General features: G+C 38.9%; 2 protein-coding genes and 1 long non-coding RNA gene across 4 annotated transcripts; 1 reads left to right on the top strand and 2 right to left on the bottom strand.

Annotated features, from left to right (window-relative positions):
• The first annotated feature begins 535 nt into the window (after positions 1–535).
• On the top strand, positions 536–11,794 carry LOC122654709 (rhamnogalacturonan I rhamnosyltransferase 1). 2 transcript variants are annotated; one of them, XM_043848922.1, is made up of 9 exons: positions 536–1,015; positions 1,064–1,269; positions 5,710–5,777; positions 5,863–5,951; positions 6,053–6,215; positions 9,175–9,464; positions 10,057–10,261; positions 10,682–10,839; positions 11,342–11,794. In XM_043848922.1, the coding sequence occupies exons 1-9, from the start codon at positions 879–881 to the stop codon at positions 11,613–11,615; spliced, it is 1,590 nt and encodes a 529-aa protein (XP_043704857.1). In that variant the 5' UTR covers positions 536–878; the 3' UTR covers positions 11,616–11,794. The 2 variants fall into 2 exon arrangements, with proteins under 2 accessions (XP_043704857.1, XP_043704858.1); XM_043848923.1 differs by having other exon boundaries at positions 536–1,152.
• LOC122654712 lies at positions 5,017–24,817 on the bottom strand. Its single transcript, XR_006331956.1, has 3 exons — positions 24,806–24,817; positions 20,348–20,350; positions 5,017–5,172 (listed from the first exon to the last, which is right to left on the bottom strand). It is a non-coding gene; the product is annotated as an uncharacterized LOC122654712 (long non-coding RNA).
• On the bottom strand, positions 13,128–16,562 carry LOC122654711 (fructose-bisphosphate aldolase-lysine N-methyltransferase, chloroplastic). The gene is made up of 7 exons (XM_043848924.1): positions 15,993–16,562; positions 15,804–15,832; positions 15,299–15,510; positions 14,908–15,030; positions 14,117–14,521; positions 13,276–13,523; positions 13,128–13,207 (listed from the first exon to the last, which is right to left on the bottom strand). The coding sequence occupies exons 1-6, from the start codon at positions 16,496–16,498 to the stop codon at positions 13,308–13,310; spliced, it is 1,491 nt and encodes a 496-aa protein (XP_043704859.1). The 5' UTR covers positions 16,499–16,562; the 3' UTR covers positions 13,128–13,207; positions 13,276–13,307.
• Positions 24,818–24,869: the final 52 nt, after the last annotated feature.

Raw genomic sequence — 24,869 nt, 5'->3', positions numbered from 1 at the left:
TTAAAATATATTATATTAAAAAGAAAAAAAAAATAAAAGGAAAAGAAGACTGCCAGCTGTGTACAGTCTCTGTACATAGACAAAGGAAGAGGGCAAAATGATCGTTCACCCCTGTGAAATAAAAATCCCACCCTGTTGGATGCCCCTCCACTGTTGGTGGCCCACACAGCCTAGCAACGATCCCCTTCTAAAATAAAAAATAAGAACACAGGAGTAAATCTGTCCGATAAGGGTCTATCCGGATCGGTATCGGATGTATTGGTTATATCCGATACCGCATACCGAAACCTAAATCCCCGCCGAGAATCCGAGATTCTAAAGAGGATTCATTTCCAGTCAGCGACAGCGTTGGCATCATGGCGTGGCGTCGTCTCTATTTTCCAAACAACACTCTCAAAATTGCCTCTTATTGAGTGATCGACGAACCAACTACCAGGAAAGAAGAGAAGCAAAGCAAGCGACCCAGAGAGGGACTGTGAGAGAGAGACTTTTTCGCTTTCTTTTGGGTCCGTGTTTCAACAGTTTGGCCTCTCCAATTTCTTTTTCCCTTTCATTCATTGATTCGGGACGATACTTCAGAGCAGTTATTGGAGTACATTTATTTATTTTTGTTTCTGCTTCGATTCTTACGATTTCTCCTCTCGATCGTTTCGTCACAGCTTTGGCCTTGGGATTGCAGAACACATTAGCTAGGGTTTCTTTCTAGTGGAGTTCTGCGGAAACCTATGCTGAATGATTCGACATTGATGTATTTTGTCCCTAGCTAGATGTTTTTCTGGAGATCATTTCGTTATGTTTCGTTTGATTCAGTGGACTCAGTGTTCCGATTGCTGAGGAGAAAGGTCGGATGAAGCGGCTGAGTGGGTTGGGCATTAGATATGGAGGTTAGATCGGAGGCTTTATCTTTGCGGTGTGATAAGCTTCCAACCTCCGTGCTTCCCAAGACTCGTTTGCAACTTTGGTTCATTCGCGTCTGTTCCAGCATTTTGTTATGGACTTGCTTTGTTCACCTGGTTGTCTTCGGGGAATTCTGGCATCCACAGTTGTTGACTGGCTTGTCCAACCAGGTATCAAGGTTCACTTACTCACACCGTAAGGAAGGGTCTTCTCCAATTACCCCTCCAATAATGCACCGGCAGCTTTTACCTCCAAGTGAGACCGCTCCACTGCACCTGCAGCTTCTGCCTATAAGTGAGACTGCTTCAATTCCCCGGCAGCTGCCTACTCCAACTGAGTCCGCTGCAATTCCCCGGCGGCTCCCACCTCCAAGTGAGTCTTTTTTTTTTCTACTCTCTAGGGAAGCTTCCGAATCGTCTTTTTTTTTTTTTTCCCCTCACACTTTAAGAAAATCCTTACTATAATTATTAATTCAGTTCCTGCAAATGATGGAAATCCAAGAAAAGAACGCGTTGATTTCTTTCTGAATGGTGTGTGATTTTGATATAATTGTTTGCACCCAAATTTCACAAATTGGGATTCGGTAATTCGTGCTTTAAGGCCGTGCATTGCACGCTGTCATCAAAGAGTTCCCCTTTTGATTTTGAATGACAGCATGGAAAGGTGGGACCCGCCATGACTATAGATGGTGGGAGGTTACAAACCCCACATGGCCACATGGCGCAGGAGATTAGCACTTTGGAATGAAAGTGGCCTCAATACAAGGAAGTGGAAGTGTTGGTTACGGGAGTTACCAAGTAAATGTCTTCTATATAAGACAAAAGCCAAGCAAAAGAAAGACACAATCAACAACACAACACTCTACAATAGAGTTTTTATCTTTTCTTTTTTTATCATTTAAGATGTAGATCTCTCATCTTGTCATGTAATTTTCGCTGGAGTTGGCTTCCAGCCACCGATGCCTCTTTGGCTTGTGTTTCAAGGGGCATTCATGTAGGTCTTGCTTGGAGAATAACTCCAGCACCCATGTCTTTTGGCCCGTGTTTCAGAAGACAATCGTCATCATCAAGTTGCAAACTTCATCAGTCCGTGGTTGACAGAGTTGTGGAAGCTTCATCAATACCGTTTTTGGGAGATGCTTGGAGAATAACTCTAGCAATTTTGTCTTTTGGCCCGTGTTTCAGAAGACGACCATTAACATCAAGTTACAAGTTCCATCAATCCATGGCTGGCAGAGTTGTGGATGCTTTATCAAAACCGTTTTTGGGAGATGCTTGGAGAATAACTTTAGCAATTTTGTCTTTTGGCCCGTGTTTCAGAAGACGACCATTAACATTAAGTTGTAAGCTCCATCAATCCATGGCTGGCAGAGTTGTGAAGCTTCATCAAATCCGTTTCTGTGAGATTATGTGATTTAGTCGTAGAGTAGTTGTACTGTAAACATAAAGTTGTAAATCTCATCAATGTCGGATTTTGTAAGTTGTAATGACTCCAACGGATACAGATTGCAAGTAAGCAATTTGATCTTCAATCTTCTTCCTTTGCTTTGTCCATCGCGATTTTCTTTTACCTAAAAAACCTTATAGCTACTCAGGCACGGAAGGATCCTCTTCTCGTCCTGGTTAGAAGTCAGAACAGGCCGTTTCTGGCCTCTTAGAACAGGCCGTTTCATCTTAGAATAGGCCGTTTCGTCCTAGAACAGGTCGTTTAGTCATTTAGAACAGGCCATTTCGTCCCGGTCGAAAGTTAGAACAGGCCGGTTTGTTAGTTAGAACAGGCCGTTTCATTCTGGTTGGAAGCTAAGACAGGCCGTTTCCAGTTCCGTTTGGGCCTGCGTCAAAGGCTCTGGCATGCCTGCATTACCTCCATCACGTGTGTTGTGCCCCTGTATGTAGGTGTTGGATTTTTCGCCAACAATAATGCATACGTATTTGTCATTTTTTAATGTTGATAGTAAGAGTGGTATAAGGGGGTGCATTTACTTCTTAAATGCGTGTGTGGTTTACCCCATCTACTGCTCCACATTGTGCATTTGTTGAATTGCTGAACCTTAGTAAATTCGTCTACTGCAGCACGGCATAAACTTGGGAGTTTCTTGCCTTCATGGTTCAAACACTGTCAGCTCAGTCGGTAGTGTTTATATGTGGGTTTGAGGATCGATGCACTCCAAAACTCTAGCATTTTATCCCTTGCTACCCTATAGGTCTATGAAAGTGCTCCCCCACCTCCCCCACCCAGCCCAAAAAAAAAAAAAAAAACTCTTTCTAAAACTTAAGACCTCGTAGAAAATGGTAAATGATTCTTATTCCCAAGTGCAGCCTTCAACACTTGTTTTTCTGACATCTCTTAGCAGCTGGGTTGATTTCCCAGTTGTGTGAGGTGACATACAAGGGTTAGGGTGTAACACCCTACAACAAAGTGTAGACCTTTCGATACCAAAACAGTTATCACTGACTATTATTGCTTTAGCAGTGAAATTATTTATTTTATTCTTATAGAAGTATGGGAGAGGGTTCCTTGAAAGGAAGCGTGGCCCCTACGCTAGTATGGGGGCCAATGAGAGCATGCGCAGAAGCATCAACAGGGGTGGGATTTCCACCTTTCATGGAGGCGGGGCAGGCGCCCTCTGTGTTTGGGCACAGAGCCCACATTGCTTTTCAATGATTTTTTTCCCATAAATTTATTTAAGGGAAAGGATACATGATAAACTATGAAAAAATCGTTTGAGGTGGCATGACCATGTTTAACAGAGGCCTATGGATGCTCCAGTACGAAGAAGTTACTTGATTCAGATCGAAGGAATTAAAAGAGCAACTCGTAGACCTAAAATGACCATAGGAGAAGTGGTGAGGAAAGACATGCATAGCTTGGGCCTTGTATCAAATATGATCTCGAATAGAGCTGATTGGAGGGCAAGGATCCATGTAGCTGATCCCATTTAGTTGGGATAAGGCTGAGTTGTTGAACTATTGTGCATTCTTTCACATATACTGAAACAACCGTGAAAGGGGAACCATACGTATTTACTTGATAGAGGAAACAACATAATTGGATATGCCCTTATGTGAAAATGTTCCTTGACATCACCCTCCCCGACCAGCTTGTCCTATAATGTATTGCTTGATCTTGCTCTCCATTGGAAGGAGATGGTTCTAGATCAATTAAGGAGTTTGGCTAGTGTAATCTGAATATCTGATGTGAATATTTTCATGGGATTGCACCATCTTGGTTAGCCATCGGAATATCTAATAACTAATGCCAAGTGACCTTCCACCATCAATTGCCCCCAAGTCTTTTTCTCTCTTTTTCCCCCTTAAAGAGTTACTAGGTATTCTTTTAAATGGTTTGGCTCAATCATGAGCCTTTTAAGATGTTTAAATGTTAATACTCCCCTTGGGGGAGGGATTTCATTCAAGTGGACTGGAGAAGCATAAAATTGTACAGTTTAAAGTTCTGCATATGAAATTTAATACCAAAGAGTCCAAGGGATTTGAGAGAGCTGAGACCCTAATGAAGGCTGAAAATTATGGTAATTCATATCTCATCTCAAAATTTCATGCATCAGAGTGACAATGGATGGATTGGTAGGAAATTAGATGGGAATTAACCTTCTTTCACATGCGAACAGAATTGAGAGAATTGTGTTGCTGGTGTTTGCAAGGATGTATATCTTAGCCTTAAATTCGTTGATTTTATTTCTTACTAGCTGTTGTGGGAGGGTTTTATATGCTTAGAATGTGGGTGAATGACTTACATGTTGCATGGAGGTATCCTCATCTAATTGATGGACTGAGTCTGTGGTACCTCCTGGCTACCTATGGGGTAGTGATGAAAACTTACAATTTTCACTGGAAGTTCATGTTGAGGGTTGATGTCTTGTATTTTGTAGTTTAGTTTGTGGGCTTAAAAGCCTGTAAGGTTTGAAAATTGGGAAAAAGAACTCTGTCCGAGAGTGTGTGCCATGCGCTCAGACACATTGGGGTGGGGGGGCGAATTACCGCCCCGCCCCCCATGATATCCACAATTGACCCCCGCTTGATGCCCCCAGGTGTTCTCCCATTGGCCCCACGCGTGAGCAAGAGCCATGCTCCCGGACAGAGAACACTTTCCCTTGAAAATTTTTAGGGTTTACATGGGGTTAATTACGGAAATTTGTAACTCTTTGTTTTCCCTTTAAATTATTAGTGATGGGGGTTAGGGCTACGGGGAATTCTTTGTAAACACAAAGAGGCATGAGGATGAGAGCTTGTAACCCTTTCTCCATTGCTAATGAAACTGTGCTCATCTCTCCGTAGATGTAGGGACCTTGCCGAATCACGTATATCCTTGCATTGTGGTTGTTTGATTCTCTTTCCTTTTGTTTCGCTTTGTTTTCTGCATCGTGTATAAGTTTCCATTACTACAGTCCATCTTGTGGGTTGGCTTATCCATTCTTTGAGAATTTTGGGCTATGCCCATCTGATCGATTGTCTAGGTCAGTTGGCTGTACCCATATTATCATAGACTTGAGAGGCTTTTAAACTCTTTGGTTATCTTTCTCATTATTATAAAATCTTTTGTACTCGCACGGTCGCCAATAGTTGTTTTATACTGCCAGTGAAGATGTGGATTACTATTTTCTTCCACAATGAATATTCCATATGTAAATCTATTGACAATTTTACTAATGAAAACATCCTATTGGCGTACCCAGGGCCCTGGAGGCTATTGTGAAACTCTTTGCTTCTTTAATAAAAAGAAAAGTAAAGAAAAGTAGAAAAAACCTCTTTGCTTCTTAGGCAGTAATTAATGCCTTAACAATGCACATTGCAGGAATCTATAAAAGCAATGGTTATCTTAAAGTGTCTTGCAATGGAGGCTTGAATCAAATGCGTGCTGGGGTTTGTATTCATCATCATTTTGCTTCTTGTGGCTTGGCTGTCCCCATCGATATGCTGTGTTATTAATCATCATTTATCATTTCAGATCTGTGACATGGTGACAGTTGCTCGGCTTTTGAACCTCACCTTGGTTGTTCCAGAGCTTGACAAGACTTCTTTCTGGGCAGACCCCAGGTATTTAACTGGTCTGGAAAGTCTGTAACTGAATGTCATTATGTTGCAGCTATTGGTTATAAAAGGGGGAAACTGGTAACTTCTGTGGTTTTTACTGGCAGCAATTTTGGTGACATATTTAATGTGAAACACTTCATTAATTCCTTGAGAGATGAAGTCCAAATCATCAGGAGGATGCCAAAGAGGCTTAGTAGGAAAACTGCATATAAACCTTTAGTGATGCCACCAGTGAGCTGGTCGAGTGAAAAATATTACTTGGAGAAGGTTTGCAACTTTCTGTACTCTTTTTTTTTCGTGGTTGATAACTTTCTGTACTTCCTAATTTATCTACTGGAAATGATTGCACCCCTGTTGGGGATCTACCTCAATCTCTGTGGTTGTGCCTTGTTTAGAGAAATGAAAATAATCTCCCCTGATTTGTCTCAGTTATTTTCTTACTCTGAAAGGTGATACAGATAGAACACAGACATGAGATTATTTTAGTGGATATCATAAACCTTTTGTTGAGTTACATATATGTTGGGCCTTTGATCCAATGAGTTTTCTTTGTAACAGGCTACTTTAATGGGTCTAAAATATGGGTAGGAGGAAGGAATACAGGATTTAATAATTACTTAAGTTATGGGGGTCTTGTTAGAGTCATATTCATTTATTTCTAGTTGTTATTAAGTGTTAGTAGTTGGCTAGATTAGGGACTCCATGTGTCCAGTCTCATGTTAAGCTGCTTTCCTTTATTTTATGCAGAGTTTGAGTCAGTGAAGACTACTTTCATAGCAATTTATTGGCTGGAGGAGTTTTAAACTTAGTTTGAGTTTGTTTTTTAGTCTTTTATATAAGGTTGTAAGGGGCTTCAGCCTGCCACAGGAATTTGATGAATGAAAATTGGCTTTTCCTTTTGGTTCTGTGAGATTCAGAGGTCTGTTTTGTTGTGAGATGCAGTGAAGGCTTGGTGGAATTCCAAGCTTGGGTTTGGTGGGTTGCCAACTCAGAGGATCGGATGTGATTACTGATTCATACCCCCTCTTCTTTTTGTCATATCGTCTATTCTTCTTCAATTGAACAGGTTAGATCTGCAACTTTCTATTTGCTGCGCACTTTTCTTATTGACTTAAATCTGATGCTTACTTGATTTATCTGGGTAGCTGAACTTCTGTTTACAATTCTCTTAAAAGTTCTGATTTTGTTCAAATGTAAAAATCCAATCTTTTTCAAGTTTCTTGAATTCCAACTCCAACAAGGAATTTTCTGAAACTTCAAATCCAGCCATTGGATTTCAGATCTGTTTTCACTTAACCATCGGTTTCTGTTAAAAAATTGCCTAAAATTTCAAATTTCAATCTTTGGTTTTATTTCCTGTTTTCCTACTAGAAGTCTGATTTCAGTTTAATCAATTTTCAATATCTGTTTTCTAAGTCTGATCTCAGTTTTCTGGCTATCATTAGGCTTGTTATTTAGTATTGAGATTAATCTCTAATCTGGTTTGTGAATCTTTCCTTGATTCTCTGATTTGGGAATTCTTTCTTCAAGAAGGAATTTTCAGATCCTAAGAATTTGATCATCGGATCTCTATCAATTTCTGCAGAACAGTTCTGTCTGCCCTGGGAATTTTGACCAGAATTATAGCCAGATCATACTTGCCTTATTGAAATCTAGTTTCACTCCTAATTTCCTGCGATTCTGGTTTAAATGAGGTTTTCTTAATCCTGAATCCTTAGGTGCTAGAAAACCCCCCATTAAAAGGTCTTTATTAAGGTAACCAGTCAGGGGAAAACGGTGTTTGTGGTCCTTAGCTTTACCTATTTGGTGTTGGAAAACAAGGGTAACCATAAATTGAAGCTGGCTTCTGGAACAATAAGAAGCCTAGGAATTTTAGTGACATTATTGGAATGGTGTTTGATATGTTGGGTAGGGCCAAAAGATTGTATATCACAAAAAACACTTGTCAAAATCATAAGAAAGAAAAAAGGAGAAAGGATAATTTTCAATAGGGGATCCGCATGGATCCTCTTAGAATCTACAAAGAGGAACTGAATTCCCCAGTGGCAGTTGAATAAAAAATTCGGGAATTTACTAGTCACTACAGTAATAAGGTTTAGAGAAATGTTTCAGGTATCAATATTGCTGTTACTTTTTGTAACCAACACAAATTTCTGCCATGTGGCTTTCTTTGTTGGTCATTTTGACCATGGGATTGCATAGATGGGAAATTCTGTGTATAAAGCTACAATGTTAAATCTAGTGGCCTACCTCAACCATATAATTTGCCATGTTTGGGGCTTTTCCCATTGTTCTTAGACAGTCCCTGTTTTTCAAGCAGAATTTCTTTTCAAACATTTTTCTTTTGCAATATATATTTTTTTATAAGTTACATGGAAGTATTTAGATGGATTGAAAATTAAGATGTTATTAGATGATGACATGAATTACATGATTTCAAAGCTTGGGTGCCAACATTCACTGCCACGTGGCCAAAATTGCATTGGTTCTGAAATGATACCAGCACGGTTGGTGCTGGGTACCCAGTCATGTGAAATCTATAGAAGATTTAGCCTCCTGAGAAAGAATTTGAGTATAGTGTCTATATAAATATATTATTATAGTGGAAGAGTGAACTATAAAAACTTGGTTAAGAAGATTCTGTCTTCATGAAGGATTTAATAATCCAGAGGACCAGATCATGATCAGCCGAGGCTGAACCAAGTTAGCTATAGATTGGGCAACTCAGCATATCCTAGCTACTTTAGTTGAGAACCAGTCAAAGTTGAATTGGCTAAACCAAATCAGGGTTTCTGTTCACTGATCGAATGCTACAATCCTTTTGTTGAGCTCCCAATAAATTATGCCCCTGAAATGAGCAGATAGTTGCCATAGATTGATAACTTGTGGGAGAGACATGGTGGAAACAGGTGACACAGCTATTCCCTTTTTCTATCTAATTCAATATAGTAAGATATAAGAAATATTGAGAAACTGGTTATTAAAAAGTATAATCACTGATTGAATCAGACTGAATATTACTGATTTAAGTTGTTTGATTTGACTAGTTTTGAAATATCGAGTTTGTGTGACGAATGAGTCATGAATCTGCCTGATATTTAGTTGTGTTGTTTGACCGATTTAAGTTTCAGACTATGCTTCCCATAGTTGATGATTCCTCTAATGATTGATACCAACAACTGCATGGCGCTCCATTTTAATTGATGATTTTTCATCAATCCTGCAGATCTTGCCACTTCTAAGCAGGTATAAAGTGATTCACTTTATTAAAACAGATACACGTCTGGCAAATAATGAGCTCCCTATCAACCTTCAGATGCTCAGGTGCCGTGTTAATTTTGAGGCGTTGAAATTCACTCCTCAGATTGAGGCCTTGGGGCACAAATTGGTTCAAATTCTTCAACAGAGGGGATCATTTGTAGCATTGCATCTGAGATATGAGATGGACATGTTAGCTTTCTCAGGTTGTACTCAAGGCTGCACTGAAGAAGAAGCAGAGGAGCTGAAGAGGATGAGGTTTGTTGCTGACTTATTTCTTTTGTAGGGATTCTTAGCTCTTGTGTTACTAGATGTCCTGTCAAGGAGAGGGTCCATGTGGGATCCATCACATGGTCCCATATCCTCTGTAAATCTATAACACTATGGCAGGAACTACAAAGTGTTCAGTTTTCATCTATATAAGTCAGCTCTTCTTTCTGTACCTTTAATCTAAAGAAATGCCAAGGCAACTCCTAATTATTGGAGGTCCGATGATTAAAAATGTCTTGTTTGATTGTTTGAGTTACATGGATGCCTTTTTGGAGAGCATTCTTTATGAAATTATAGGTTTGGTGGCATTGGCATTTCCTTGGTTTATGGCACTTGTTGAGTTTTGAAATAGAGAACAGTTGTTGGAGGCATGCCCATGATTTATTCAACAAACTATTCCAGTTCATCAAATCAGAGTTGAAAATTTTACTTCCTCTTGTGTACATTAACGGTTCTGAAAATCTGTCTTTCTATATTATCAGAGGATATAAATACCCTTTTATTATACCATTACTAATTCAAAAGATGAAACACAGTTAAATTCTTTTTTGTTTTTATTATTTTGTTGTAAATCATTCAGATATGCATATCCTTGGTGGAAAGAGAAAGAAATAGTATCTGCAGAGAGGAGATCCCTAGGTTTGTGCCCTCTTACACCAGAGGAAGCTGCTTTAGTTTTGCAAGCATTAGGCTTCCAGAAGGACACTTATATTTACATTGCTTCTGGTGAGATATATGGTAGCAAACGGAGGCTTGCTGCACTAAAAGATGTTTTTCCTCGGATTGTGAGTTTATTGCCACCCTTCATATTGTTGGACTTTTTTAATAGTACACTGTATCTGCTCATTCACTTGGGTAGATTTTGCTGACTTGTTAAATCAGTTTTTCTTTGGCCTGAAAAGTATGAGGGTGATAGATCAGTTGGTACATGAGGGTTCATTTTCTCCACCTTTGGCGTGGCAAGGCAACTTGCATGTCTGAGACCACCATTTAATAGCAATGCTTCCCCACCCTCCCTTACTGGGAGATGAATTATGTGAACTACCTGATGATCCTACCTGTAAAATCCAATGCTCCATTTTTTACAATATATGGAGGACAATGTACTCAATTCAGTGTAGTAATGGGCATTACTTGCTTTCATTCAACAACAAAGTAAAGAAATTTGATATTCTAATCTTTGATTTGGATCACTGGTATTTTAGGTGAAAAAGGAGATGCTATTAGATCCAAAGGATCTGCAACAATTCCAGAACCACTCTTCTCAAATGGCAGCCTTGGATTTTATGGTTTCAGTTGCTAGTGACATTTTCATCCCCACTTATGATGGAAACATGGCGAAACTTGTTGAAGGTCACCGCAGGTTAATGCTCAAACCATGCTTGTTTTTTATTCATATGTTTTGCTGATATTTATGCTTATAACTGTTGTTATAATCCATGTTTGTGGGTTACTGGCATGCTACAGGTATCCATGCTGCACATCTGGGCTGCACAAGGTGTTCCTGAGTGTGTTGGCACTTCAGAGCAACACTCTGTGCAGTTGAAATATTTGGCTGTGAGCCAAATGGCTGTGTTCCTTCGGCACAAACACCTTACAATCTTAATGGGTGCTGCTGACTGCTGAGACCATGGCAATGTAGTCTGAAGTCAACAGTGATTAGTGACTACAGTTGTTTTCTTAGACCCAAATGACCAATATACATCTTATGCTGTTTGGCTGGTAGAATTTGCAGAGTCAAGATTTTTTTTTTTTTTTTTTTTTGTGGGGGGGGGTGGTGTTAATTTCTCAGCTAGGTGGACATGTAAAACTCTACACCACTGTAGATCATGCAAGATTGAAGTTTGGAACTACCTCTTGTGCAGGTACTTTGGGTTTAAGAAGACCATCCTGTTGGATCGAAAAAGGCTTGTTGAGCTGCTTGATTTGCACCAGAATAGGACACTTTCATGGAAAGAGTTTGTAATTGCTGTTAGGTTGGCACATGAGAAAAGTGTAGGACAACCTGCTCACCGGAGAGTTATTGTGGACAAGCCAAAGGAGGAAGATTATTTCTATGCTAACCCGCAAGAGTGTCTCTGCATAAGGACAGATTGCATTGGATTATTAAGTCCAGTTAACTCAAGTGTTATCCAATAAGGTCCGAGTAAATCTAAGGCTCGGAGGTTGTAAATTCCATAATTCCTCTCCCGCAGATCGCAAGATGGGAACTAGGAACCCTGTTTATGACATGGCATCGATTAATGCAAGTGTATTCCCTACTTGATCAGCCATGTAAGTTACTGAAAGAAAAGAAAGCTGATGTTCTTAAATTTCACACGAGTCCTGGTACTATCTTTCATTCTTTTGTTAATATGTCAATTTGTGATCCTAATATTTTTTATTTTTTGTTAATTGTTAATTTACATAATTTAACGTATTTTATTTGATAGAATGAATCTAAATAAATTTGGAGAAACGCATTCCAGATGTTATGGCTCCATCGTGTTTTGGAATTGGTAAGTCTTAACAGAATTGCTTCGTTGTTTACCTGAGCTTGGAATCCCTTATAATGGGAGAATTGGAGAAATTGTTTTCCTTTTTATATGACGATTCTAGAGAAGAGTTGGCCGAAATTGCCTAACTTTCCTAGGCCTGGAGCGCGGAGAGTGGAGACAACCCTTGACTTCGTACTCAGTGGGGTACCGGCAAACAACTAATCTTAACGAGTTTACCAATTAGAAAAGAACCTTTCAAGTTTCAATGATGATGGCAGTTTGAGAAAATAAGACTAAGAATCTGCGTATTTGAAAAAAGGTGTTCCATTTGATTCCATTATTTAATATGATTGTATAAATTACTTAAATTTCTTATCATATTTAGTAATGAATCTTTTTAGATGCAATTTTTATTCTACATTTCAAATTTAAGGGATTTAGATTTAAAGTAAAGAGAATTTTTATAATCTAGAATTAACTGAAATTATAATATAATCATGTGAAATAATGATTATAAAAGTTTCTTTTTTAGGTTTGAAAATTTCTCTTTCTATTCCTTTAATTTCATTTGCAACTAAAACAGAGCATAGGTTCTATCTGGTCGCAAGAGAAATAATGGGAAGAAAAGTAAAATTAAATCAAAACTAGAAAACTAGAAAAAGACAGCTAAGATGGGTTCATCCCTTGCCGAAGCTGTCAGATAGAAGAGAAACATAGGTTTTAAAGGGAACTTCTCCCCCAAACCCCTCCTCTTTCCCTTGCAATTCGTATTCCTTTCTGTATGAAGTTTCGGGCATATTTTAACAGCTAAACTTCCATAGGCATTTTGAAGAGGTGAAAACTGAACTACACCTCCAAAGCTTTCCCCTTCAGAAACTTTTACAAGTTCTAGCTCTTCATTGGAAAGTAAGAATGCATTTGAATTCACATTTATGTTAGGACCCAGTTTTTAACACGGCCATGTATAACATATACTCCTCTCTCCCCCATTCAACAGGTGAAGGCACGACCGTTTGTAGGGGCAAAAGGTTTTATGCACGGCAATGCATTTTGCCCCCTACATTAATGATCAAGAGTCTAGAAAATGGATTAGTGAGCATGCATGTGTATGCAAGCTAAGGTCCATTAGGTATTTACACTAGTTACTGTAAGATGCTTTGGACTAAATTATTTAAGAAATATCCAATTATCATTGCTACTCAAGACAAAAAAATGATCCAAACAAAAGCCTTCTTAACACTACTCTTTAAACACCTCACTGTATCATTTTATGATTCCAGCTCCTCTCTCTCTTTTGTTTTGTTTTTTCTATAGTCGTTCACCAAAATTAGCACACACACACACAGTCCATACCCTAATTGGACTCCCAAAAGATGATTTCTCCTTGTTCTCCAACCAGCCCAAGGTCTTTGAGCCTCCTTTCTTGGTAGTATTCCAACACATCCAACTCCAGCTCCCTCTCCCTGAATATCCCATCAATTTGCTCCAATACTTTCTTCTCACCAGCTCTTATTCCAACTGCTATTTCAAGCCTTGGGACCAGGTTCACTCCGTTCCTTAGCTTCTCATCCTGCAAACCGCATTCATGTATCCAGTAAAACTACACATTTATACTAAGATTTAGTTTTATTGATCCATGTTGGTTTATAATAATAAATATTACCCCTGGAAGAATGTAAATATGGCTTCCATCTCTTAAAGACGTTTTCCAACTGACCTTGGAAAACCATATAACAGGAGTACGGAGTTGAAGTTGCACAGGTTGGCTTGTCATGAATGAGCCAATGTGAAATTCAACTGATTTGATGAGTCTCTAACTATTTCACAAATTGACGGAAACATCCTTAAAACATGAATCCATTTGTCATTGCCTATGTTACATGGTATGGATGCAGGTGTTGGGAGTCTGAATGGTTCATGTATTGAGTCTGGCTCAAGCAAGTGACAAAATGGAATATCAAAAGAATTGAAGCTAGATTTACTGGTCTACGCATTTATCCATAATGTGGCACAAGATAACTGTACAAAGGAACCCATATTTATTTTTTCATTGCTGTGTCAATGCCTATACTTGGTAGTACTGTATAATAATTGAATGTCACTCAGGACCATATTCTTTTGTCAAAGAGAATATTATAAATTAAATAGAGAAAGTCTCCTTACCTCTTCAATGGTAGTATGATAGCCAGAGAGTGCGGACTTGCAGGCATCTCTTACTACTCGACATATAAGCTCCTCATTGGCGCGGCTAACAGGCAACTCAAGGTGACCCCAAACTTTGTTTCTGAATATAGATTCAAGAAGGAAAGCATCGGTTCCTCCAAGAGCCACCAGCCGTAGATACGGAAGCATTGCTGGTGGGAGAGAACAACCCAGAATGATGTCAAAGTAAGCAGTTTCACCCAGACCATTGGACTCAGCTATGTCAAGTTTGTCTCCGAAAAAAGGGTCTGACTCAGAAATCTCCAGTGTCAGGGTATATGCATTGCGTTCTGGTCTTGATTCAATAAAGCCATAATCTAATGCCAACTCAGCATTGCTCTTGCCAATATCATATTGGATCAAGACCTGTCAAAAAACCATCCTAACTGTCATAGTATCATCAAGACTAATGAAACTGGTGTTATTCATGGCAGTTCTTACAGTTATTTTATATAGTAGTATCTCTTTAACAGAAACCAGCAACATGTCTATCACATCAGATTTGGATGCAACGACACTTTAACATTGATATGTTAAACTTTTAGTATTACAATTCATTTTCTGGTCCATTTGAAGAATTGCATAGCTGCTTCCAAGTATTTTGCATCCTTCGGGATAAAGATTCCTCAGTTGATTTGTTGTGTTACACAGACACAAACATGTCCCAATGTTTTATCAATTATTCCATTATGTTTAATGAAATATCAGAATGTTTTTGCAGCTATAGGAACTCAAATTTATAAGAATTTCACCTGCTCACCAGGCTTGACATAAACTGGTGTCCGCAAAGAAAACAGGAGATCCTTGGAGAAGAGACCTGCTTGTTTGGACTCCCAAGCATATTCTTCTGTAATTATGCTAGGACTGTGGTTGATCTGAGCAAGAAAACAGATGCATTGAGGATGTGGAGTCCAAAAGATAATTGATTCGACTGAAACATCTCAGGGGAAACTAATAAACTTGTTTATTCGAAATCATTCTATTTCTTTTGTTCGCTTTGATGAAAAATCTGATTTGATACAATATTTTTTATATTTGAAGAACTTAACCCTATGCAGATATGCTTTTATTCTTGAATACAAGTTCGGATTTTATCTAGAATTCTGGCCTAGAACAACTCGAAGAAAGAGACAGAGATCTTACCAAGTCTGCAACAGGAATTAGAACAAGATTTTGGCCTCGAAGCCGTGAAAATGCCCTTGATCTGAGAGTCCCAAATGCCCAGAGGAAGTCATCCAATGTAATAGGAGTAGGGAAAAGATTCTTTTGAGGGAGTATGACTTCTTGCTCGACTTTAAGAAATTCACTTTGCACATATTCTTTCACACCCAAGGTTGTGCTCAATAGTTGGGTCCCTGCATAAGTTCAATTTTCATATATTGCATAACAAGGAGTGGCAAAAATCCACCAAATTAGATTGTGGTGTCCATTATCCACTTAATTCATCTAAACTATACTTCGGCCCCATAAGACTAATTTGATTCTGCAACATACTGTAGTAAGCAAATGTAGGAAGCAAACTTCCATCTTTTGGTCGTTTCATCAGAAATGGAAACCTTTGAAATAACTAGCAAGCTGATATGTTTATCTTACAAATGGTTGCCATTTTGAGAAAACAGAAGGTCGAAGCAAGAAAAAGCATACTAACCCTGAAGTTCAGAAAGCTCCTCTTCTGACCTGCACTGGAGACATCAAACAACACTTATTAACAGCCGAAGAGAGATTTTTCAATTTTCCAAGAAAATTGAGAATAGCCTTCCATAAATAAGCCTCTAAAATTTTGTTTTCAGAACTGAAAAAACCACACTGAATACCCCAAGAGGTAAGCCACACTGACCAATATATGGTGGAATCTGTGGTCTCTGGAAGGATGTCAAGGTAACAACGCAATGGTGAATTCTCCCTCGCCTTCTCTCTAATAAGAAACAGAGCTATAGAAATCCATGGTTTTAATCCACCAAAGACCTTCCCAATCTCAGAAGCGGCTACAGTGTCTGAATTTATCCAAAACTTCTTGGGTACTTCAAGAACCACTTCGTTGCGAGATATATTCCTCTGAGCAACCAGACCCAGTCCTTCCGGTACAATTCCGGGCATTACAGGCGGAGATTTAGCCGAGATCACTCCTTTGTCACAAACCCACTTCCAGAAGTTCTGCACGGCTGGTGGAAGTGTCTCACTTCCCGGTGAGCTGAGTGAATTGACAATGAGAAACCTTGTAAGATGAAGAGTCAGCCCCTTTCTTGGGAAAGATTGAGCTTTAGCAGAGTAAAGTAAAGCTGAAGAAGAGCAAGATGAGGAGAAAGAGGAGGAAGGGAGAGAGAGGAGGGACGCCATGACCATGCTTTCCTTTCAGAGTTTTTCAGTTCAGTCTCTCTGGCGGACTTCCCTTCTCAACCCAACTGATCGTTGGGGTAATGAAATGTAGCCGTTGATTTTGTAGTTTGTCGATTCTTGTGGATAAGCTTTTGCTTTTGTACGTTTCGATGACAAATTTACCATTATTTGGACAAAGATCTCAAACTACGAGTCCAGCTCACGTTCCGTGAACGGCTCTCAGCTGTTCAGATGGAATCTATTCTGCGGGACGAAGTGGATTCCATTTGAATAGCTGGGAGCCGTTCTCGTGCATTCAGCCCAACTCTCAATTTACTGCCATTCTTAAACCCAGCCCAACTTCGGTGTTACGGATCTTTGTTCTCTTCAGTTCCTTGTCCGGCCTAGTTCCCTCAATTTCTGTAATAAAAGGGGGGGGGGGAATGACCACCCTACCCCTGCCTGAACACTCAGTCTGGGTGGGGTCCACCCCCTATTATAGGCACTAGGGAATTAGGCTGGCGGGGAACTGGAGGAGATATACTTTTCCTCAATGTTATAGAGTTTCTTCCCACATGTCAAGTTCTTCGAGTTTCTCGGTGCTTTGGGCAAAGAATTCGCAACCATAATGAAATCTTTCATTCATAACCTATAGCAAGGAAATAATTGGTTTGGTTTATTTTGGCTTTTTAGTATCGGGTTCATATTGGTTTAGATTGATCTATTTTCGGGTTTAAACCGTAATGAAATCGTACATTCATAACTTATATAGTGAGGAAATATTTGATAAAAACACTTTAAATTATCTTCCCAAGTCGAACAAGTAAACAACCAAGAATAGATAAATTGATCTGATATGTTCATATTGTAATTGGAATGAGAGGACTGAATTCCAAGGTGAAGATAACTAATATTGAAATCAATAGATGAATAGAGTTTGTAGCCGAAATCATTGTTTATCATTATAAGGGGACTATTACTAATATTGAAATCAATGGATGAGAAAATATCTAATATTGGAATCACACAATGAACCTTATTATCAAATCATTCAATTAAATGTCCAACTAATTTTGTATAGTAAACAAGGAGATCAAAGGAAACATTCTTACATATCAATTTTCATATTCATGACCTCATACTCATTAATTTATAATAGTTCCTCTTATAGCATCAACCGATAATCAATTCACGTATTCATAACCTATTACTCAATTTTGGGAAAATTTCTTGTACATCCCTTAGACTATTGCCCGTTTTCTTAATACACCAATCTTTTTAAACAATTACTTGACACTAGCTGAAACCTATGTTAGTGGTTGAATGGAAAAATCCATTTTACCCTTGTCACAATTTCAATTGAAACTTGTGAAGTAAAATTACACTTGCCCTCAAATGCCCAGGTCACCCAAATAACATTTTTCAAGTTGGAAGTTAGCTTTGAATAAAGAAACAGATAAAGTGAAACCAGAACCCCAAAATGGTTCAAATCTCAATAAAAATCCACCCAAACCACTAAACATTTCGGGGTTCTTCAAAGCTTTCACAGGGGACGGTGATCTATCAATGGAGCTAAGAGACCAAGAAGAAATTCTAGATCGGAAGAGAGATGATTATGAAGGGGTTCTTCAAGCTTTTACATGCTCTAATTCTGGCTCCAATCTCTCTTCTTCTTTGTATCCCGTCTTCCATGGTTTCACGCCCTCACCGATCATTCCAGTGTTCAGAATTGGTGGTCCTTGAAAACCAAGATCGGAAGAGAGAGATGATTGAGGTACGAATAAAATCACAAACACAAGAACAGCGAGAAGAATCTCTTCAACCGTCACCACTGGAGGAGCAGCAGCAGAGATGAAGAGGGTCACCGCCGGAGAAGAGAGAGAGAATGGTCGGATCTTCCTAACCTCGAAAAGGTAAAGTTGCCTCACCGAGCTACACCGATGGTGCCAATAAACGGTAAAGTGAAACCCTAGGGCTGGGTTTTGGATTTTCAATTGCAGGTTTTTCCTACTGAACAGGGAAGCAGTTATCTCAATATTTGTCACCTCTGCTAGTTTTTGTGTTGCAGGAAGAAGAAGAGGGTAAAATGGTCACTTCACTAGTCTTGGAGGGTAATTTAGGTATTTAGGATTTTTCTAACTTATGATGTCATCACTAAATGGTGATTGACTAAGAAATACTGAAATAGTAAAATGGAGGGGGTGTTCAAGTATGGTTTTGAAAAATGAGAGGTATTGAAAAAAGGAAGGGAAAATTTCACAGACACCCCAAACGTTAAGCACAGTTAGTACCCAAAGGTGAAATATTCATTTTATCCCTTAGTTATTTAAATAAAAGGACAAAATTATCATTTCATCTTCTTCCCTCTATGGCACCGGCTCTGGTGACCATCACCTGCTTCGGTTACGGTGACCATTACCAGCGGCAAGGCAAGGAGAAAGCGAACTGAAGAAGGGCGACAAAACGAGAAGATGACCGGACTTCCATTTCCACCCATGGCTGAAAGCGAACTGAAGAAGGGCGACAAAACAAGGCAAATACATCTTCCATTTCCGAAACCCCATCACCGACCCTCTCTCAAAACCCATCTCTGCTAAAACCGCCATCATCTCCAATAACCCCTATTTCTCCTTTCATCTCTATTCTTTTCTCTTTATTTTTTTTTTTAATCATTTTCATTCTAAAAACCCTCATCCCACCATCACCGATTCTCCTCTCCATTTCTTTTCACTTGTAATCTAACCCACATCCTTGTCTAAACAAAACCCCAATCTGAATTCCAGCCATGACCACACCCATCCTCAACTAATTTATCATTTCTGATCCCATCATGTCTTTGATTTCCTTTTCCATTTTCCCTTCCAATAACCATCGGATCCCTATTTCTTTTCTTTTATTCCCATTTTTCCAAACCCAACACAGAATCAAAATCCATTAGCTGCCATCATTTTTTTTCAATCTCTCTGGAATCCATTCTCGATTGTGGTGCAAAGAAATGGGGAGGAAATTGTGCGGACATAGAAGGAGGGCTGGAGGGGGTGGCGGTGGTGGTGGTGGCGGCGGAAGAAACAACAGAAGGAGAAGGAGAAGAAGGGGAGAAAAAAGGAATAAAAAAAAATATTGAATAAAAACAAGGGCAAAATTGTCTTTTTCTAAAAACTAACTTCTAACATCATTAATTCATCATTAAGGGTATTATAGGGATTTCACTGTGGTAAGGGTAATTTCACCATTTAAAAAAGTTAACAGACACTTAACTGCAGAGACTAACGGAGTGGACTAAATTGAAATAAATTCATACAAATAGGGGGTGTCTGTGACATTTTGGCCAAGTATGGTAAGTTTTTGAGATATTGGATACTTTTAGGGGGTGTTCGTGAAATTTTCCCAAAAAGGAACAATAGCCTAAGGGGTGTACAAGTAATTTTTCCATTCAATTTTTTATTGGTTTCATTTGATCCAATTTTCGGTTTGGATATCGAGCCGTTCAGTATGGTCTGATTTTCATCTGGTCCCATCATACCCAAGTCCAAAATCAATCCGATGAAGATCGATTCAGTTCGATCCAAATTTTTTTTTTGTCGTTTCGATCGATGTTACCGGCTTGGGCTAGGCTTTGACACCCGTGATCGTCAAGCCTAAGAACAAGTTGCGGTTCAATTGATTTGGCATACTAGCCTATTAGGATAAAATGTGAGTTTTTTTTATGTATTGATCAAATATAGTACTTCAAGACAATTGCTTGCTGAGTTGATTACCGGTAGATTCCAACCTCATAATTTTTATCAAGGGTAAAGATTGGGCACACCGGGGTTCTGCCCAGCCTGAGTCCTTTCACACCGCAATGGAAATGATCCCCTGCCCTCTACATCCCACACTCTCCATTGGCACAGCCGCTAGCCCCAAGAAAGTTAGTGGGCGTGCCAAACCCTGCACCCTCTCCCTTTTATTAATTATAAATAATGGATGACAAAAAAAAATGGATTGGGGTGAGGAGAAAGAAAACGATTTTTGCCTAATATTAACTTGGGGAGTGGCTACCTAGCAAAAGTGGAAGTGGAATTAGCGTGCCCGTTTGAAAACGTTACGGGTGTTTCTGTTCTGATTATGTGCTGAGAAACAACAAAACAGTTTTTTTCATTTTCTGTGTTGAGAAACCGTTTTTGACCCGCTTGGTAAACCTGTTCTTGAAAACAAGCAAAACCTTTTTTTTTTTTTTTTTAAAGTTAACAAAAAGATATGTTTGGCACATTTTTCGAATTTTACAAAAGAGCATAGTGAACGAATATAGGAGTTTTTATCGGGCACATTTTTCCAATTTTCAACCAAGAAAAGTCTTCCAGGGAGCATAAATTTTGATTTATGTTTCCAAAAATAATCACAAAAAACACTTCGTTATCAAACGATTTTTAGGTGTTTTTCCGTTTCTCAGAACGAAAAAACACAAAAACAAAAAACTGTTTCTCGTAAGGTTATCAAGCGGGCTCAGCATTTCCCATGTTTCTACATCCTCGAAAGTTTTCCTTCACCTGTGCTCATCGTTGAAGTGACCATTTGATCGGACTCTTGAATCATCGTTACACTCCCACCCTTATTTGGATCATGATCCTTTACAGTCGAGTTGTTTGGCAAGACTATGTTGCGCAGACACAGCAAGACGGGAAATGACCGCCTTACTCCCACTCGGGCAGGGGTAAGGTGATCATTTCCTATCTTGTTGTGTCTGCACAGCACGGTCCTGTCGGACAATTCGATAGTAGAGGATCCAAATTGCCCTTATTTATGAGGTCTAAACTATCCTTCCCATTGAGCCATTTGATGTAAGGATGTAAATCAATTCGGAATCGGGCATTCAGTTTGATTCCAAGGAGTATTAGTGTGATCCAAATCCAGATCAAGTCTTGCTTCGATCATGAAATTTGGTACTCATTCCTAACCTTCATAGTTCCCGTTTGGATCTGATTACAATTTGGTTCTTATACGGTTACTATATCCAGTTATTATGTCCGGTTTAAATTCGGTTATTCCATTCAATTCTCATTCGGTTATGATATTCAAGGTACAAGACAAATACTCATTCTCTGGCCAAAAGATGTTTGGGGTTTAGGATAACTTTGGTTAAAATTTTAATAAAATATTTTAATTGAAAAAAGAATATTAATCTAATTGATATTTACTAAGCCGCAAAGAGTAAGGACTAGGTCACTAAGCCACTAAGGTAAGTTAACCGTCAACTTAAGAGTCTTAGACTTAGAGTCTTAAACCATTAAAAAACTAAAACTAATAAACTATCAGGGTTTTAAGTTTTAACATTTAAGTTGGGTATTCGGTTTGAATTCAATTAGAATCATTGGTTTAGTGTCTAGTTTTGGATCCGAACCGAACTAAATTATAAAGACATTTTCAGATCCAAGATTTAATCATATTAAATTCGATCGGGATTGATTCAGTTTATTCGGTTCAGATCCAGATTCGGAATTCGGTTCCAATTTCTCATTGACACCCTCAATACGATGCCACCAATGCCCATAGTGAAAGAAATATTTTATTAGCGAAATCATAACTATCCTCCTCTTTAGCCATCTCACGCCACCATTGTCATTGGTGAAAGGTGAAGGAATTCCTCTTTTACCATGGGTGAAGAATAACTTGGTGCTTTATTTTTTGCAATCAGTTCCCTTAACTTTGTCATTATCATTTCATTACACGGTTTATCAAAAAACAAAAACATTTTAGAGATTTTAAAATCAGAATCAAGGCATCTTGACTGGAAGACGAATTAAGGAGTCTTGGCTAAGATTTTAAAATCAGAATCGTATCAAGCGAATCAGAATTGGTCGAACCAATCTTAATTCTTTCTAGAAAAATGAAATGACTACTACAATGCATCGGGGTCCTCTATTGCCGAGTTGCCCCTACTGCCGTGTGCACCCCAGTCATAGTGGGATGATGAAAAGACTGCCCTATCCCTGCCCGAGCGGGGGTAAGGCAATCTTTACCGCCTTGCTATGTCTGGGGCGTACGACAGTAGAAGCAACTTGGAAGTAGAGGATCCGGATCCGGATCCCTACTTACAATAGGGTGCATGGACATACATGGATGTACAACTGAAAATCCATCCCACCCTCTTCATTGGACACAGCCGACCTTCACCCTTCATTTTTTAGGTTGGTAATCTAACCGTAGACCTATCTATCTACCCACCATGTGGTTAAAATCGATGATGCAGCCACCGTCTAAAGTAACTTTTGCCTAATAAAATTGACTCGGTCAATGGTGATTACCTACGAGGCAATGACTGATAAGTACCTCATACATGCACCATTAGTCCATTCCCATGGTGGTGTTACTATTCCAGTCAAGGTTCAACACTGAAATCACCAGTAAAGCAGTAATGTTTGAGTTTTCTAATCTGAACTGAAGAAAGAGTTGTTCCCTCCAAGAAGTCTTCCACTCGCTTTCATCATCAGTGTCAACGACAAGAGTTGGTGAGATCTATTAGTTGATTAATATTGGGACCAATTCCAACACTATCATTATATGAAAAAGACACAAAATTAACTGAAATTAGTTTAGTGGAAGCGTCACCTTCCTTTCCTAAATCTTGAATATTACACTTTGTTCCTTCATTTCTTTGGATATTAAGTCTGTACGTACATGCATTTACCCAAACCATGAAGCAGTTAGTTGAGAATTTTCAAATGTTTTAACTTTAGACAACCCTATGAAGGCCTAAAGTTGCCTTTAGTAGGCTAGGCAATGAGCTCAACAAGTTCTAGAGGAACAAAGTGGATTTGGTAGGTCTAGAGCTCTAACTCTAGGGCATGCGCTCACATGTACATTCACCTATCGGTATGTGTAGATGATTTCATTCTCCTTTTTCTATGGGTTGGATTCTGACCAGACACTTTTTTTTTTTTTCCCCCAAGAGTTTTAATAGGAGGGTGGGGATTAGGGGGGGATAGACCTCAAGGTGGTTTGAACTCATTACCTTTTATTTGAGGAATTGGTCTTTTATCAACTACGCTGACCCCTTGGGGTCCTGACCAGACTTTTCTTCATATTTCTAAGGTACGTACCAATCAGAGTCTCATGCTTGGAATCAATGGTACAGGCAACCTAGGATCATTCATTTGTTATACCACTTGTACATTGTGCACCAAATTGAAGTTGTACATTTCAACACCGGAGAACCTTGATCCAATGACTTATATTATGGTTCAACTCTACAATCGTAAATGCTGAATATATAAGGTTACAATTATGATTTGGTATGGCTAGATAGCAAGGATATATATACAAAGGAAATTAATTAGAATATAACCTAAACAAGGAGACCTAGGATTTATTAGCCCAATCTAAGTGAATAAACCCCACTTAAGAATTAAGATAAGGCAACACAAATAGCACACATACACACGCAAACGGTTCAATACACCCCCCTCAAGTTGAAGGACTGTTGGAATGGACCTTTAAATTTTCTTGAAAAAATTGAACTTCTGCTTGTTATAGTCCTTTTGTCATGATATCTGCAATTTGATCAGTTATGGAGAAAAAGTTTACTGTTAACTTGCGACACACAATATTTTCACGGATAAAATGAAAATCAATCTCTACATGTTTGATGTGCGCATAAAAGACATCGTACCCTAATGTAGGAGCCATACAGCCTGCCATTGATCACGAGACATCGCTTCCTAAGGCGGAGTCTCATGTCCCCTCCAAATCAGCTGCACTAACCCCTTGGGGTTAATTCTTCCCATGTTAAAAATACATGTATGAAGAAGGTGTTACAATTCCACAATTGAAGAGTATGAATTATTCCTCCCTCTTGCCTTACCTACGGAATGTACAAAATCAAAGAAGGCCTACGACGTATCTATTCATGGAAGAGGGAACGCGAACTCATGGCCAAAAGCTTGACACCACAAACAAGACTAATGTCGAATGTTGGAATCCTGAATCTTTCTCGGAAACCTAGAAAGAGAGTTATTTTACAAACGCGGTAATGTAATATAATATCATATCCCTTTACTTCTTATCATTTGTAGAAAGTTTTCCTTTTGTCATTCATTACCAAATATAGTCTATGAGATAGACTATTCAATTCAATGGCTACACAAATTACAGTCATATATCGATCCGTACGTTCTTGCTAGGCCATCTCATCTCAATGATCTCATAGAAAGAAGAAGCACTCCTCCTGCTGGTCTTCCAAGATTAATCAATCCTAATTCCAAAAGGCACGTGTTTCCATTTTCAACCTTTCTTTTTGTATTTCTTCGGACGAAAAAAGTACAAATCAGGATTCTTCTATTTCTATGTAGCCGCCACGCTCTCCTCTCCTGATCAGTGCCCTATTTCTGTTTCTATTTCTAATTCTCTCTCTTTCTTCATG

Source organism: Telopea speciosissima, chromosome 3 (assembly GCF_018873765.1).
Source record: "Telopea speciosissima isolate NSW1024214 ecotype Mountain lineage chromosome 3, Tspe_v1, whole genome shotgun sequence".
In the NCBI taxonomy this organism is placed as follows: Eukaryota; Viridiplantae; Streptophyta; class Magnoliopsida; order Proteales; family Proteaceae; genus Telopea; species Telopea speciosissima.
The sequence above is the reverse complement of the archived record's forward strand: the minus strand, read 5'-3'. Positions and strand labels throughout refer to the sequence as shown.

Bases quoted from the DNA above. Each gene is read 5' to 3' on its own strand.
- LOC122654709 (XM_043848922.1), top strand. From the start codon at position 879: ATGGAGGTTAGATCGGAGGCTTTATCTTTGCGGTGTGATAAGCTTCCA. The intron at 5,952-6,052 runs GTATTTAACTGG...TTTTACTGGCAG, and splicing joins TCTTTCTGGGCAGACCCCAG to CAATTTTGGTGACATATTTA. The intron at 6,216-9,174 runs GTTTGCAACTTT...TCAATCCTGCAG, and splicing joins AAAAATATTACTTGGAGAAG to ATCTTGCCACTTCTAAGCAG.
- LOC122654711 (XM_043848924.1), bottom strand. From the start codon at position 16,498: ATGGTCATGGCGTCCCTCCTCTCTCTCCCTTCCTCCTCTTTCTCCTCA. The intron at 15,511-15,803 runs GTTAGTATGCTT...GAACTTATGCAG, and splicing joins GGAGCTTTCTGAACTTCAGG to GGACCCAACTATTGAGCACA. The intron at 13,524-14,116 runs GTAAGGAGACTT...TGCGGTTTGCAG, and splicing joins ATCATACTACCATTGAAGAG to GATGAGAAGCTAAGGAACGG.